This window comes from Macaca thibetana, chromosome 14 (assembly GCF_024542745.1).
Source record: "Macaca thibetana thibetana isolate TM-01 chromosome 14, ASM2454274v1, whole genome shotgun sequence".
NCBI lineage: Eukaryota > Metazoa > Chordata > Mammalia > Primates > Cercopithecidae > Macaca > Macaca thibetana.
Genome location: NC_065591.1, coordinates 80319314 through 80337358, shown reverse-complemented (window position 1 = coordinate 80337358; position 18045 = coordinate 80319314). Strand labels below are relative to the sequence as shown.

The 18045-nt window shown below is 36.9% G+C and overlaps 1 protein-coding gene across 4 annotated transcripts in view; it reads left to right on the top strand.

Moving 5' to 3' along the window:
* GRM5 (glutamate metabotropic receptor 5) overlaps positions 1–18045 on the top strand; it is a 573672-nt gene that overhangs the window by 466448 nt on the left and 89179 nt on the right. For all 4 annotated transcript variants that reach the window (XM_050755524.1, XM_050755521.1, XM_050755522.1 and 1 more), the window contains exons 5-6: positions 6246–6492; positions 12725–12893. In XM_050755524.1, coding sequence (XP_050611481.1) covers positions 6246–6492; positions 12725–12893 — 416 coding nt within the window. The remainder of the gene's footprint in view (positions 1–6245; positions 6493–12724; positions 12894–18045) is intronic.

Genomic DNA, 18045 nt, shown 5'->3' with positions numbered 1-18045 from the left:
TACAAAGCCAGCATCATCCTGATATCAAAGCCTGGCAGAGATACAACAATAAAAGAAAACAACAGGCTCATATTCCTGATAAACATATATGCAAAAATCCTCAAAAAATACTAGCAAACAGAATTCAGAAGCACATGAAAATGTTAATTAGCCACCATCAAGTAGGCCTTATTCCTGGGAGTCATGGTTAGTTTAACATATGCAAATCAATAAATATGATTTACCACCACAACAGAAGTAACAAAAACCACATGATCATCTCAACAGATGCAGAAAAAGCCTTCCATAAAATTCAACATCACTTCATGTTAAAAACTCTGAACAAGTTAGGCAACGAAGGAACATACATCAAAATAATAAGAGCCACCTATGACAAATCCACAGCCAACATACTGAACAGGCAAAAGCTGGAAGTATTCCCTCTGAGAATTGGAACAAGACAAGAGTATCCACTCTCTTCATTTGTGTTCAATGTAGTACTGGAAGTCCTAGGCAGAACAATCAGGCAAGAGACAGAAATAAAGGGCATCCAAATAGGAAGAGACGAAGTCAAGCTACTTCTCTTTGCAGACGATATGAATCTATACCAAGAAAACCCCATAGATTGCACCAGAAGGCTTCTAGAACTGATAAACAACTTCAGCAAAGTTTCAGGATACAAAATCAATGTACAAAAATCAGTAGCATTTTTATAAACCAATAATGTCCAAGCTCAGAGCAAAATCAAGAACACAATCTCATTTAAAATAGCCAAAAAAGAAAAAAATAATAAGGAATAACTAGGAATACTACTTACCAAGGAAGTGAAAAATCTCTATAAGCATTACAAAACACTGCTGAAAGAAATCAGAGATGACACAAACAAACGGAAAAATATTCTATGCCCATGGTTAGGAAGAATCAATATTGTTAAAATGGCAAAACCACTCAAAGTAATTTACAGATACACTGCTATTCCTACCAAACTTTCATTTTTCACAGAATTAGAAAAATTTATCCTAAAATTTATATAGAACCAAAAAGACCTCAAATCAAGCAAAATGAACAAAGCCAGAGGCATCACACTAACCAACTTGAAACTATACTACAAGACTACAGCAACCAAAACAGCATGGTACTGGTAGAAAAACCAACACATAGGCCAGAGAAACAGAATATAGAACCCAGAAACAAAGCCACATACTTATACTCAACTGATATTCAACAAAGTCAATAACAACAAACAATGGGGAAAGGACTTCCTATCCAATAAATGGTGCTGGGATCACTGGCTATCTGTGTGCAGAAGATTGAAATTGGACTCCTACCAGTCACCATATGCAAAAATTAACTCAAGATGGATTAAAGACTTAAATATAAGACCTAAAACTATAAAAACCCTAGAAGAAATCCTAAGAAATACCATCCTGAACATTAGCCTTAGCAAAGAATTTATGACTAAATTCCCCAAAGCAATTGCAACAAAAACAAAAATTGATGTATAGGACCTAATTAAGCAAAGGGCTTCTGCACAGCAAAGGAAACTATCAGCGGAGTAAATAGACAACCCACAGAATTGGGGAAAATATTTGTAAACTATGTATCCAACAATGGTCCAATATCCAGAATGTGTAAAGAACTTAAATCAGCAGAAAAAACACAATCCCATTTAAAAATGGGCAAATAATATGAACAGACATGAATCCCACTACTGAGTGTATATGCAAGGGAAAAACATTCATTCTATGAAAAAGACAAATCCCCTTATATGTTCATCACAGTGCTGTTCACAATAGCAAATACATGGAATCAACCAAGATGTCCATCAGTGGTGGACTGGATAAAGAATATATGGTACATATACACCGTGAAATACTACACAGCCATAAAAAAGAAAAAAACCATGTCCTTTGCTGCAACATGGATCAAGCTCAAAATTCAAAAACTGAGTGAATTAATGCAGGAATAGAAAACCAAAAACTACATGTTCTCATTTATAAGTGAGAGCTAAACATTGAATACACATGGATATAAATATGGAAATAACAGACACTGGAGACTGTTTGAAGAGGAAGGGTGGTAGGGAGCTATGGTTTGGAAGGCTACCTATCAGGTACTATGGTCACTACCTTGGTGACAGGATCGTTTATACACCAATCCTCAGCAACACAATTTTCGCATGTAACAAACCTGCACATTTACCCCTGAACCTAAATAAAAGTAGGAGGAAGAAAATGGTTGGAACTAGTATTAGTATAGGATTAGGGAGAAAAAGTAAAATAGAAGGGTAGTCTAGAGAAGACAGTTTGTTAATTTAATTCATTCACCAAATATTTATTGGTGGCCAAGTGTGTGCCAGACATTGTTCTAGGCACGGAGTAGAGAACAAAAAAGAAAGTATCAGGGCCGGGCGCGGTGGCTCATGCCTGTAATCCCAGTACTTTGGGAGGCTAAGGAGGGCCAATCATGAGGTCAGGAGATCAAGACCATCCTGGCTAAAATGGTGAAACCTCGTCTCTACTAAAAATAAAAAAAAAAATTAGCGGGGCATGGTGGCGGGAGCCCCTAGTCCCAGCGCATGAACCCGGGAGGCAGAGCTTGCAGTGAACCAAGATCGCGCCACTGCACTCCAGCCTGGGTGATGGAGCGAGACTCCATGTCAAAACAAAAACAAAAACAAAAACAAACCAACCAAAAAAACTCCCTGTTTTTATAGAGCTTATATTTTAGTGAGTAGTGTTTGAGATAGCCAATAAGCAAGATAATAAGATAAATCTATAAAATATGTTAGGTGTTGGTAAGGTGAAAATAATGTCACAAACGAAGATAGGGAGTATTGGTGGGGGGAGGTAGAGATGCAATTTAGACAGGATATCCAGAGAAGGTCTCACAGAGAGGATGATGCCTGAGTAAAGTCAGAAATTGGGAAGGAAATATGCTCTGCGACTTGTGAAGCAAGCTCACTATGCACTGGTTACCAACTTGTGTGACAGAACATACTCATATGCAAGTTATGTGAAATGGGTTTATTACTTACAGATAGGCAGCAAAAAACATCAGAAGCCTAGGACTCATTGTGAGCTGCTCCCCCAAGGCTCAGAAAGCTGCCTAGGGTGGATGGAGTCTCAACTGCATGTAACCCACTTTCATAGCAGACAAGGGACCCTGGAAAGCAGCCTGCACTGGGTGTTATATCCTGGGGTCACATGACTTCCTGTGCTAAATCTTTGAAGGACATTCTGTTCTGGTGAGACTGAAACAGAGCCTAGGCTCTTCTAGCCAGTCTCTCTCTATCTCAGTAAATTACATTATCAGACCATCATACAGTTACTGTTGAGAACTACAAGCAAGAAAGGGAGGAAACCCTGGTCAGTCCAAGGCCATTTGGAGAACTGTCCTGCACAAATCTTGTGGGTAGAGCATTCCAGGTAGAGGACTCAGCAATTACAAGGGCTCAGAGGCAGGGGCATGCCTAGCATATTTGAAGATGTGGGAGAAGGTCAGTGTGTCTAGGGTGGAATAATTTATGGGAAGAATATTGAGATTGAGTCAAAGGAAAAGGGGGTGAAATACCACGAGGCAGGCTTCTGTATGTCTTTGAAGGCCATTGCAAGGACTTTGGCTTTTACTTTTAGTAATAAGAAAAAAGTCACTGGGAAGTTTGATCAGAGGATTGTTATGATCTGACTTCTATTTAAGGGAATTATTATGGCTATTGCGCTAAAAACAAGCTGGAGTGCAAGGAAGATGGGCAAAAGGAGAAAGTAGGAAATCAGTTAGAAGACTATTGCTATAATCTCGACAGGAGAGGATACATACTGAGTCTGGTAGAAGTAGATTAGTGCTAAGCAGTCTAATTCCAGATAAATTTTGAAGATAAATAAGAGTTGTGAAGGTATGAAGGAAAAAGAGGAGTCAAAAGTGATTCAAAAGTGTTTGACTTGGCAACTAGAATCATGGAATTTCCAGCAGTGTGAAGTAAAATGTGGAAATATGAATCCAGTCTGTGTGGGGAATGAAATTGTAAGATTTGCCTAGAGTGTAGCCTGGGACCATTGTCTAGTCCTGAGATAGAAGCAGGACTTCCCATCTTATATTATGTCAGAATGAACTATGCCAGTTTCTCTAGGGAGACTCTCTACTGGGGAAATTTAAGGTGTCAGTATTTGGGCCAGCAATCAAGATGGAGATAATAGGCCTCTACAATTTGGGAAGCCATAAAGCACCATACTATCTTTGGAGAGTTGTTGTTGTTGTTTGTTGTTGTTGGGGGGAAAAAAAAAACCTTTCTTAAAGGAAACATTTCTTCCAAAATGATAAGCTCTGGCTTTACCTCAGCATTTTCTTTCACCTTTTTTTTTTTTTTTTTTTTTTACCACACATTTCCTATATGTCTTAACCCTATTTATTCTACAATCACCAGACCTGGATATAGATTTCACTTCCTAGACACCTTTGCCATAATCGTGGCCTCTACCACAGCCAAGAACATTTTCTTCTGTCATTGGGATCACTGCATTCCCTCTTAATGAGTTTCTCTGACAGCCCTACTCCTACAGCCCTTTAAACCTTTCTCCACAATGTAGTCAGAATGGTCTTCCTAAAACAGAAATCTGATCATGTCCCTCCCTAGCTTCAACACTTCAGTGAATCCCAATGCTCCTATGATAAAGTGCAGCAATCTTTTTTTTTTTTTTTTTTTTTTTTTTTTTTTTGAGACTGACTGACTTTCCCTCTTGTTGCCCAGGCTGGAGTACAATAGTGCCATCTCGGCTCACTGAAACCTGCACCTCCCAGGTTCAAGCAATTCTCCTGCCTCAGCCTCCTGAGTACCTGGGATTAAAGGCACCCGGCACCACACAAAGCTAATTTTGTGTTTTTAGTAGAGATGGGGTTTCACCATGTTGGCCAGGCTGTTCTTGAACTCCTGACCTAAAGTGATCCACTCGCCTCGGCCTCCCAAAGCATTGGGATTACAGGCGTGAGCCACTGCGCCTAGCCAAAATGCAGCAATCTTAACATGGCTTAATCATCTCTGCCTTCCTCTACCATTTTAGCTCTCTCCTTTCTCCTACCTCCTACTCTCTGTGCTGGTCCTTGATTTCCTTAAGGTCTCCCAAACATAGCATGCTGTATCTTATCTATTATTCTTTAAAAATGCTTGGACCACTCTTTCTCCCCCTTCATCTGATTGATACTTAGCCTAAAGCTCAGCTTCAGAGAGCTTCCAGGTCTGATTGACTATTCAGTCCTGTCTCAGCCCTTATCAAAACACATTGTAATTGCCTGCTTAGATAGATGCTCATCTGCCCTCTAGACTTTAAGTAAATGAGAGCAAGAATCACGTCTGTCTTGTTCAGCATGATGTCCCTCACTCGGAGCAAGTTCTAAGCAGTTAGAAATAACAGGCACTAAGTCCATATTTGTCAAATCAATCATCAATAACAAACTTTAGTTCCTGTAGTTCCTTAATTCCCAAGAACCTTCTATTGGAACGGATATATCTCACTCCTTTGGGCCTCTATAGATTTTACCTCCACATGTTTTACAGATTTATTATCTTCTACCTTTCACTGTATTTGCATAATTTATCTCTGTTATTGGACAAGTTTCTTATGTACAAGCTCCATGTTCAAATCTTCTTTTTTTCCCTAGATGATAAATTACACAGCTTTGTGCATATTCTGACTCTAATAAATGTTTACTGAATTAATTAATGAATTAAAGGAGTTTAAATGTTATATTTTATAACTTTCAAATAGGCCAGTTTATAGAGAGCATATGCTTTGAGATTAGAAGTACTGGGTGATAAATCTAAATAGGTAAATTTATATCGATGGTGGAATATCGCCAGGTAAGAGAACATAATAGTTTAGAAACTGGAGGTTTGTTGAGGATTTCTGAACCAAAAAGGTATATTATCACAGCTGATACTAATGAAATGAATCTGTCCTTAAGATACATTTTGTGGTACAGAAATACAATTCTATCCTGCATTCATACTTAGAGTTTGGTTATGGAAGAAAGCGGATCTTGCTACTGTTGGTGATTCAGAACTTTTTTCAGAGTTTTGGAAGAAAAACCTGAATACAGAAGATATTAGTCCCGTTATGTTGGTACTGTTTCTCAGTATTATCCACGGTTCTAACTCTGATAAATTTGTTCCAGTGCATTCTCTAATTACAGGCAACCCATTATTCAGTACCCAGGAATATCGCGAGAGTAGATTTGTATCTCAAAGCTATGCTTAATTTGTTTCCCAACAGGTTCTCTGACTCTGAAAACACATCATGTTCAGGATTCCAAAATGGGATTTGTGATCAACGCCATCTATTCGATGGCCTATGGGCTCCACAACATGCAGATGTCCCTCTGCCCAGGCTATGCAGGACTCTGTGATGCAATGAAGCCAATTGATGGACGGAAACTTTTGGAGTCCCTGATGAAAACCAATTTTACTGGGGTTTCTGGAGATATGATCCTATTCGACGAGAATGGAGACTCTCCAGGAAGGTATTGTTACGATTCTCCTCTAGACAGTAGAGACTGAACAACAGCCAACACTTGATCCTGAAATGTCTCTTTCTCTCCTTTGTGGTTAATCTAGGATTCCTGGTCATGTTTCCCCTTCCCTGACATCCCAAATGAGCAAAGATAGAGAGAGAAGAAGCCCCATTTCCTGTGGCCAGGAAAAAAGCATTGGTGCTGATGTTCAAAATGTGCTTTGGGAATTATCACATTTCAGACACCTAAACTAAGAGACAGGAACCTCACATGATCATAGATAAATAAAAATCATCTCTGTGGTTTCTCTGTACATGCTTGTCATGTTATTCCCTGTATTCGGCTATTTTCTTGTGCAATGGAACTATTCTGAAACAGGAACAATTTGATTTTTGGTAATCCAGAAATGGGGCTGAGGTTCTGTTCTGTTGTTTGCTGTACCTACAGCAAGTGAGTTATAAGTCATATTTTATTTTATTATTCTCCAGCTGGATCACTTTCTTCCTTGTTAAGGACTAAATTGTTTTTTTCTCTGAAATTTTACCTTTCATTATTTATAGAGGAACTTGAAGAACATAAACTCATAATTATAGGTCAGTCCCCAGAGAAATCACTAAGTACCAGAACTTATCAGAATTCACATTTATCTTCTACTGCAAATTCTTAAATGACTCGACACAGTCATTTAAGACTTGTAGACACTTTTAATCTATAAGGAATCATGCCATTGAAATGATATTTTGAGTTGTAGCAGGGTTGAGTCTTCACTCAGCCTTGTATCAAAACAATAGGGTCCTTTGGTCTCTCAGTGCTTTTCTAGCAATAGTTCATACTTAACAACTGTGCTTGGAAAGCTGTCTATACACTCTGTTTGTAGTTGACCCTGCCAAGAGGTTTCATAAATCCTCAACAACTCGCACCACATGTGCCCACACATTCTGTCAGCAACCTTGGTTTAGCACACTTCTATATTCTATATTCTAAGATGAGCTGGAGCTTATCCCAAATGCAGCTGTTACTATTTCACATACCAGACTTATAAGTAATAGCTAGTTTCAGGTCATACAGCCAAGTGAAAAACCTAGGGATTTTTTTTTCTGTTCTACAGACTCGAAGAATATTGCTATAACTAGGCTGTTTGCCAAAACAAGGTGACTTTTCACATGTTGTTTTCTACTTTTTGGCTCTTCCGTATATCCATGAAGGAAAAAATACAAGCATTTTCTCAGGGCCAAACAAAACTTCACAGTTGTAAATCTTTTACAGGCAGGTTGACCAATGAGTTCAGTCTTTAGGCTCAGGTCAAGGCATGGGCCCAGATATCTGCACATGAATTTATTATTCCCATGTGCGTCTCTAGAGTACTGACATCAGCTTGGGACTTGTTGATAGAATTTGATGACTGTAGCTCCACCAATTCAAGAGTTTTTATGTCAGGTACCCTAACCCATTCCACAAACCAGGAAGGGAGGAGATGCCTCAGAAGGTCCAGCTCTATTCCAAAGGGAAACCTTGATGGATCAGGCAGAACATGGCTGCCTTATTCATAATCCTTCAAATATGTTGTAAGGGGTTCTTAATCTTTATTGGAACAATCATCCCTTCAAGACTCAGACAAAATTTATAGATATTCTTCCAAGAACAACATACTTAAAATTTTGCAAACAATTTCTGGGAATTCAGGATTGCTTTGAGTCTATCCTTGCACTACTAGGTTTGAGTATAACATTAACCCATTAATAAATTATCAGAGTTGGCCTCTAAGGGCATGAAGCAGACTCAGGAAAAGGTCATTTAGCAGACTCAGGAAAAGGTGATTTACCACCTTTTGTTTCTCGAAATAATCCATTTACATAACTAGCATATATTGAGTGTGTGTTCTGAGCCAAACACTAAGCCAAGTGCTCTACTTTTTAATCCTATGAGGTCAGTAATGTTACCATTCTTTTTTCCAGCTAAAAAAAAAAAAAAAAATCATACAAAAGTTCAATGACTTGCCCAAAAGTACAGTCTAGTAAATGATAGAGTCAAAATTTTTAACTCAGTCTTCTGAGCTTCAACTTCTAACCTAATACAACAGCCTGCGAATTAATCAACCAGGATCAAAATTTTAAAAACACTATATTCTGAGAAAATTTATTTGTAGACATTAGTTTGTTATTTTTGTGGAGTAAAAGCATCCTGCCAGATCAAAGGTATTCCTGGCTGAGTGAGAAACCAAAGGATCCTGGGATGATTAAGGAATCCTCTAGAGTTAAAGAGTTAAAAGAGGAGGATCCTAAACAGAGGAAGCTGAAAGAGATAGCAACTCACTCTGGCACACACTTGCACATTGTTAGATTTTCCTGGTAAAAAAACCCTGTGTCATAGAAAGAAAGAGACATGCCCAAGGTTGTATAGTCAATTAAATAACAGGGCAAGGACATGTGCAAATCTCATGCACAATCATCAAGTAAAAATTTACCTTAATTTTTTTTTCTTATATTACATTTGAAATGGTTCAATGCATTAATATGTAATATAAAAGTGTTCCATTATTAGGTGCCATTCATGTTTTTGGTCTAACTAACTCTGTGATCTCTCTTTACTCTGTGATTATCCAACTCCAAAGGCACAGATCATTGTAATTGCTTTGTTGTATAGGCCAGGGCTTGGGAGTATCTATTATGCCGACCCACAGATAATTTAGCACACATTTAAGAATTACATTTTTTTTTTTTTTAGGAAAAGCACCTTAGCATTGGAATTACAGATAGAAAGAGCCTTAGGATCCACATAAATGTAATACTCTGCAGTCTTCTCCAAATGATTTTTCACTTTTCTCTAACAACAACCCTGTTTAAGCCCCTTGAATAAACCCCTCATTATCATCTGAAGACAATCTTCTCTAATTTTCAGAGTTAGAGCCATTTAGAAAGTTCCTTATTTCTGTTCAATTGAACCCTGACTTTCTCTAGTTTACCTTAAATGCTTTAATAGAACTTTTTGTTGTTGTTACTGTAATATCTTTTGTTTATTTTGATTTTGAGCAATATATAAAATTTATTTTTAAAATTATTTAGAATATTCTAGGTTTAAATTCTGGCCAGTTAAGAAAGAGCAGACATGAGGAGGTAGAGAGTAAGGGGAAGGAAGGGACAGATATTAAATCAGATAAATTACATATACAAACACACTATGCTGAGAAAAACATTTCAGAAGCAGAGAAATATAAAAACCAAGAGGTGCAATGAGAAAGAAAGGCGGGGGAAGGGGAGGGAAGGGGAAAGGGGAGGGGGAGAGGGATAAGGGAAGGGAGGAGGAGGAGGAAGAAGGAGGAAGAGGAGGAGGAAGAAGGAGGAAGAGGAGGGAGGATGAGGAGGATTGAGGAAGAAGAGAAGGAGGAGAAGATAAATGGGAGGAAGAGGATGGGAAGGAGAAAAAAGAAACTGAGCTGGAGATTCATATTAAAGTGTCTTGTGATTGGAATGACACACTAATCTTTGCTTCTGACACTGAATATGTTCAAGTTGGATCTTTACTAAAGGCATCAAAAACAAAGAGCACACAGAATTTCCGTGTTTTTGGGTTTTGTGTTTTTTGTGTTTTTTTTTTTTTGAGAGGGAGCCTCTCTCTGTTGCCAGGGCTGGAGTGCAGTGGCGAGATCTCGGCTCACTGCAAGCTCCCCCTCCCGGGTTTACGCCATTCTCCTGCCTCAGCCTTCCAAGCAGCTGGGACTACAGGTGCCTGCCACCACGCCTGACTAATTTTTTGTATTTTTAGTAGAGATGGGGTTTCAAGTGTTAGGCAGGATGGTCTCGATCTCCTGACCTCGTAATTGGCCCGCCTTGGCCTCCGAAAGTGCTGGGATTACAGGTGTGAGCCACCGCACCCAGCCTACTGTTATCTTTTTGGGAAACAAAATACAGTCTTCTAGATTGAATCATGGCCAAAGATTACAGGAAGTAATTATGTCTTTTGATTCTTACCTAAAAGTTATATAAGAATATGTTTTAAACATTCACTTTATTTTCCTTTGATGGAGAATAAAAGCTATATTCTATCTCTGAAAATTAAAAGGGCTCATACAAATTCACAAGTGAAGGGGAGAATATTCTTTTGTGGAGACATATTCTCATCTATTTCTTTTTTTAATGTACTAAAAAAAGATTTTTAAAGCAATGTTCTATTTTCACAGCTTTAGCCGTGAGTGATAATATCTCTTTGTGTTTGCCTTGTATTAAGAAACAATGACCAGAAATCTAAAGGCTAATTCCAAAGGGAGGGTTCATTGTCTCAAATGTAACTATAACAAGTTTATCGAGTTGAACTGAAATTAAGGTTTAACTTTCCTGAAAACAAGTTCCCTGTCAAATGTGACATTTTCCACTCTATAGAGTTTTCATGTTTATTTTTCAAAAACTGGATCACTTTACTTTTTACCATTTGTTGTACATAAAACAAAGAGGCGTGGATATAGAGATAAAAGCCCTACAATATAAATTGGTTCAAATTTTTACAATATTTAAGCAAGGAAAATATGGTCTCTTAGCTCTACCCAGGATTTGGAGCAGTCTAATAAGGAAGAAGGAACTGCAGATTTGAAATCTAAAGGCTTAGTTTAGGTCCTGGCTCTGACGCTTATGTACTCTGTAATCTGTACTAATTAACCTCACTGAATTTCAGTCCTTTATCTGTAAAATTAACAGTGTGAACTAAACTTTTCAGACTTAAGAATTGCTAGAAATGGATTTGACAGCTCAGTTTTGAGTGAGGAATAACACCCACATATTTCTTCAAATTATCAGCAGCAAAGAAATAAGTCTGACACTGACATTTCTCTTTCTCCCATCCTAGAATCTTCAAAGGTTATTTGCTCATAGAAAGTCACCCTTTGAATACTCAACGCTCATATATTTGAAGTAGCCAATGACATAATACAAGAGTTCTTTTTACCTCAGTGCTCTGTGTTCTAATATCTCAACTCATTGCATGAACCGAGGCCATGGGATAATTGTGACCAAGAGGGAAGGAAAGTATCCTATAAATTGATAGTTTTGATTTAGAAGTAGAATTTAGACCAAATTGTTGCTGACTAACAACACTAAAGGAAAATCCTCAAGTTACTGAACAACCAACAAAACAAGAATGAGGTAATATTCTGAAGAAAAAAAACCTACAGTAAAAATTGTGATTTGGAGTGAAAACAGAATGGCATCATTTTATAACATAAGTTTCAATAGATGCCAGTTTTGTTCTGAATATTTCTGTACAGAACATTTGTTTGAGTATAGTAATCTCATCACTTGAATCCAAAAGCTAGAACATTTTCCATTCATATCAGTTTCCAGATAGCTACACATGCTGAGCATAGGAGGCTGGAGGAGGCATTTATATGTCTATCTGTCAGGACTATAAGTCCTGAGGGGGTAAACAGTATAAAATACTATGTGAGCACAGTGTGTGCCTGAGACATACCTGTAGAAACTGAGATAGTGGTGATATTGCTTATCCAATATCCTCAAATTGGAAAATTGTTTCAGAGATTCTTCTCTAGAAATGAGCTTACTTATAAGAAAAGGCTTGTAAGTAAGCACATTGATTTTCTTTTTTTACATTTATATCCACATACTCAAAAAAACAATAGTTAGCAAAGGCTGAGAACTCACAAGGAACTACTCTTTTCCAGCATTTTTACATTGCATGAGGTGCTTTAGAAGCTATTTTCAAACTTTTTTAAACTTCACTCTTGAAATTATCTTTGTACAATGAATTTAGCCATTGATAATGGACAAAGTAAGAAAGGTAAAATGAGGCCCTCTGTAAATTACCTCTATATCCTCCAAAGCTGAAAATAAGATGAAAGATTTACCAAATTTCTCACTTGGTTAGTAAATGGAAATTTTATCATTTTACTTGAATACAGACAAAAACCTGTCTATCTTTTGTAGAAGTCTAACAGTAGTACTTGTTTAAACTTCTTGAAGTTATTTTGAAACTGTCTTTCATCCTGCTGAGGTCAAGTCACCTTCTCACATGGGATTACTTTCTATTTCAGGTGTAAGCTTGAAAGTACGGAAATGGTCTCTGCAAAGAAAGTGAAATGGACAGATTATTTTTGTTATTCTAAGTGTACTGTCATGGAAAATTCCAGTGTTACTTATATGACAGTAGACACATTTTTGGGAATAAAATATATTGCCTTTTCAAAGCTGAATATTTACGTCTTAAGCTGCATAATTATCATATTCTTATTCCTAAGGTATGAAATAATGAATTTCAAGGAAATGGGAAAAGATTATTTTGATTATATCAACGTTGGAAGTTGGGACAATGGAGAATTAAAAATGGATGATGATGAAGTATGGTCCAAGAAAAGCAACATCATCAGATCTGTGTGCAGTGAACCATGTGAGAAAGGCCAGATCAAGGTAAAATGGAATCTATGTTTCTTTCATTTTTGTTGTAAATTCAACAGTGTTAATTATCATTAGCTATTTTTTAAAATTTTAGACACTTATTTTACTTTTTATATTGTAAGCTTCTAATGTCAGAAATTCTCACTCATTCCTTATGAAATCCCATGTGCAACTCACAATAGTCTTAGTAGTTGGTTTGATTAAACCAGTTGATGAATCATGTTTGCCCACACCCTTTCTGCTCATACAAGCCTTTCAAGACATGACTTCCTGGAAATAAAGTTTACAGTTAGAAAAGACACTAATTCGAATTTATTTAATAAATATTCATCAAATGTTTATTAATATAATAGTTAATATTGATGAGGCAAAAATAAATGAGACACCCTTAATTGTCAGAAGATTTACAGTCTGTGTGAGAAAAATATGGACACAGATAAGCAACATTATGTAAAATGTGATGACTTCATTAAGAAAGAAAAGAAGAGGGCTATATCAGTTTGTACAAAAGGGATAGAGATATTTCTTCTGAATAAAATGTCAAACTTTGGACCATAAAAATGAGTATGATTTCAGGGAGAGAACACTTACAAAGAAAGAACAGTAAAAAAGAGACAAAAGTGGTAACTGAAGACTGTCTAGCACAAGTAAATAATCTAGAGTGCATTGCTCTAAATGATTATTATAAAAGAGAAAGTTGAAATAAGTTGAACCCAGATTTGTGGAGAGTTTTGAACATCATACTAAATACATTGAACTTAATTTTTATTAAACAGGAGTCAGAATAATTTTGATCAAGATGTTGGCATAAGTTGAGCTGTGGTAAGGAAAATGAATAAATAGATTTATAAAACAAGAAAGAAGAGACAAGTTAGAAGCATGCTGTGATAGTGGTAATAAGGCCTTGAGTTGGGGAAGAAACAGTGAAAATGAAAAGGGGCCGGAAGACATATTTGGAGAAAATATTACAGATGTAGATTCAATCAGGCTGACTACCAATTTGATGTTGAGTTGTGGAAGATAAAGAAGTCAACACAATCAACTGCAATTCTAAGTGTCAGTAAATAAAAGGTGGCATTGCCAGGAATAGAAAAATAGGGGTAGCTTTATAGAAAAGGTGATTGGTTAGTTTGGGGGCATGTTGGTTTTGATATAGCCATCCAGTGATTAAAAGTTTGGTCTAGAGCAATGAAAAATAAGGCTAAGCATACAGATTTAGGAATTGATTAAATAGAGTTAAAGTTGAAGCTATTATAATAGACAAAATTGCAGAACCTAAAGTGTAAATAAAAAATAAATATGGACCAAGAATATACCTTAGAGAATTTCTGCTTTCAAAGTGTAAAAAAGGAAGAAGAGGTAGAGGCTGAGAAGCAACAGGTACAAAGAGAGAGACGACCAGAGAGCACACTGTCACATAAGATGGTAGTCAGCAGAAGAAAAAGGTCAAAGAAGAGGAACAATGAGGAAAAGACATGAAAATTGAGGGTTCACCCTTCATCTGGGCCTGCTAGATTGAATAGAATGTAATGATAATTGAGTATCAAGATAAATGGATAAAGAAAATATATCTACATAATAGAATACTATTCAATCATAAAGAATGAAATCCTGTCATTCACAGCAATGTAGAAGGAACTGGAGAACAGAATGTTAAGTGAAATAAGCCAGGGACAGAAAATTAAACGTCACATGTTCTCACTTATATGTGCAAGATAAAAAAAAGTTGATCTCACAGAAGTAAAAATTAGAACAGAGCGTACTAGAGGGTAGGAAGGGAAGGAGGAAGAGAGGGATAGGGAGAGCTTTGTTAAAAGAAGCAAAATCACAGCTAGATAGGAGGAATAAATTCTAGTGTTCTTTAGCACTGTAGGATGAATATAGTTAAAAGTATTCTATAGTTTCAAATAGCTAGAAGGAGGATACTGAACATTCCTAACATGAAGAAGTAATAAATATCTGAGATGATGACTATGCTAATTACCCTGATCTGGTCACTATACATTATGTGTATCAAAACATCACTATGTAACCCATAAATATGTACAATTATTGTGTGTCAACTGAAAAAATAAAAAGTATAAGAAAAAGAAATATGTGACAAAAAGCATGTAAGAGATAATTTGGTAATTTGAGGACATTAAAAAATTACTCTTAGGCTAAAAAAGATGTGGCCACACTTACAGGAATTAAAAATTCATGAAGAGAAGACAAAGATATAATAAAAAGGGGGTGAGAGCAGCTATTGGTGCACAATGCTGTCGGGAAAAATGATATCAAAATAATTTATTTGCTCATCAAACAGTTCTTAAAGTACTACCATACCACATTTCAGGTAGTGTATTCCTAGAGCCACTGGACTTGGTCTTTTCAATCAACCTTATCTTCACTCTGTTTAGAAGACATTTCATATGTTTTTTCATCTGTGATTAAGACTGAAACTGAAATATTTTAATATTGATAGTAAGGCCCTCAAAGGGTAGGTCTGAAGATTTGGAAAGCATAAGACCAGAAAGAAGAAAGATAAGGTAAAAGAAGATAAAAATAAATGTATTAATATCTGCTAAATGGCTCAAAATATTAGATATCTGACATTTTCTGTATGTCTTGTTATGGTATACAGCAAGAGCTGGTAAACTATAGCCCACAGACTAAATCTGACCTACTATCTGTTTTTGTAAATAAAGTTTTATTAAAATACAGCCAAGCTTATTTGTTTATATATTGTCCATGGCTACTTTCTGCTATAGTGGGCAGAGTTGGATAGCTGAGTTGCTGACTTGCAATAGAGACTGTATGGCCCAAAGCCTAAATATTTACTATTTGATCCTTTGTAAAAAAATGTTTGCTAACGCTTGTTACATCAAGACAAAAGAGATTTTCATCTTGGCCAATTATCTTGCAGTTAAACTCTTCATTATGAGGGGTTTAAATTCATGTACAATTATTTGTGTATCCACCAAGAATATCAATATTCATAATTTCCAGTGCTTCCTGTAGAAAAATTACACAGTGTAAATTACCATATATTTTTTCTTTATTTTTGACCCTTCACAGCAATACATTTTGAAAATATAACTTCCGGGGCCAGGCATGGTGGTTCACACCTGTAATCCCAGCACTTTGGGAGGCCGAGGCGGGCAGATCACGAGGTCAGGAGATCGAGACCATCCTGGCTAACACGGTGAAACCCCGTTTCTACTAAAAATACAAAAAAATTAACCGGGTGTGGTGGCAGGCACCTGTAGTCCCAGCTATTCAGGAGGCTGAGGCAGGAGAATGGCGTGAACCCTGGAGGCGCGAGATCACACCACTGCACTCCAACCTGGGTGACAGAGTAAGACTCCATCTCCAAAACAAACAAACAAACAAACAAACAAAAAGAACTTCTAAATGCTGAATGACTAATTTGAGAGATTTCTTTATATATACTTTTCTACCCTATTCTAAAGGGAATAATTTACATAACTAGAAGAATTTTATTCCCTATTATCGTGTGTGTATACATATATATATGTGTGTGTATACACACACACACATACATACACACACACATATATATATATGTGTGTGTATATATATATTTTAGACGGAGTCTCCCTCTGTCTCCAGGCTGGAGTGCAGTGGCACAATCTTGGCTCACTGCAACCTCCGCCTCCCAGGTTCAAGTGATTCTCCTGCCTCAGCCTCCAGAATAGCTGGGATTACAGGTGTCTGCCACCACATCTGGCTAATGTTTTTGTATTTTTATTAGAGGCGGGGTTTCACCATGTTGGTCAGGATGGTCTCGATCTCCTGACCTCATGATTCGCCCACCTCGGCTTTCCAAAGTACTGGGATTACAGGCATGAGCCACCGCGCCTGGTCTATTATCATATTTTTAATACTGGTTATTTTGTAACAATATTTGCTTCGACCTTTTTTAAAAATCCCAAACTTCATTTTCCTAACTAGATGTCATTTTTACTCTATTAAATATACAATGCATAAGATTTTCTTAATATGGTTTAAGGCTGTAACTGAGCAATTTAATTCATGATATCAACATCTCATGGCATTGTTCAGAGTTTGTAAACTTAGTTTCCATGAAAGGGTTTAGTCTAGTAAAGGTTCAGATATGTTATATATTGTTATTCATAAAGAAAGCACTGCTGACTGGGTGCAGTGGCTCATGAGTATAATCTCAACAATTTGGGAGGCTGAGATGGAAGAATCCCCTTGAGCTCAGGAGTTCAAGATCAGCCTAGGCAACTTAGTGAGACCCTATCTCTTCAAAAAAAAATAGGAAACAAAAATAATTGAGCCTGGTGGCACACATCTGTAGTCCCAGCTACTCAGGAAGCTGAGGTGGGAGGCTCTCTTGGGCAGGGGAGGTCAAGGCTGCAGTGAGCCAAGACGGCGCCACTGCACTCCCAGCCTAGGTAACAATGCAAGACTGCCTCAAAAAATAAAATAAATAAAAAAGAAAGCACTACTGCTTCCAGGATCTTGAAAGAGAATTGTCACTACCTCGTGTTCAAAATAAATGTGAAACAGAACATAAAATGTGAAAACATAAAACAAGTTCTAAATGATCAGAGGAAAACATATTAAGTTATCACTATTGATTCAAAAAGAGATTATAATATTGGAATTCTTCTTGGAAAAAGGCATGAACTTATTTTAATTTCAGGTGTTTACCTGAAATTCACAAACCAATGAAAACTGAACCATAAGAAATCAAAGTATTTCAGTGGGGGGAAATGCAGCTGCTTTTATTTGCTAATCCCTGCTAAGGTCTGCTAAGGTCTGAAAGACACTCCTTCAGCTTTGCAATATGCCTGTTTGCATTACAAAATCTAATAATTGTTCAAGGATAGTTTTGCCAAGTGTGGTATACCTTGAAAATGAAATTCTTCATTTCTATATATGGACATTTATGTGCAAATTATTAATGAAATGGGTAACATTATTAGAGTGTTCTACACTTTACAAATCACTGTGTTGTTTTATTTAATCCTAAGGAAATCCTATAAGGTAGATATTATTATCCGAAAAGCAATAGGTCCAGTTAAAAGAAACTGAGCATTGGCTGGAGAACTCTGGTGCTACTTGATTCCCAAGCCAGTACTCTTTCCCCTGCATCTTTCAAAATATCACACAGTCTAATCTTCCAATAAGACTC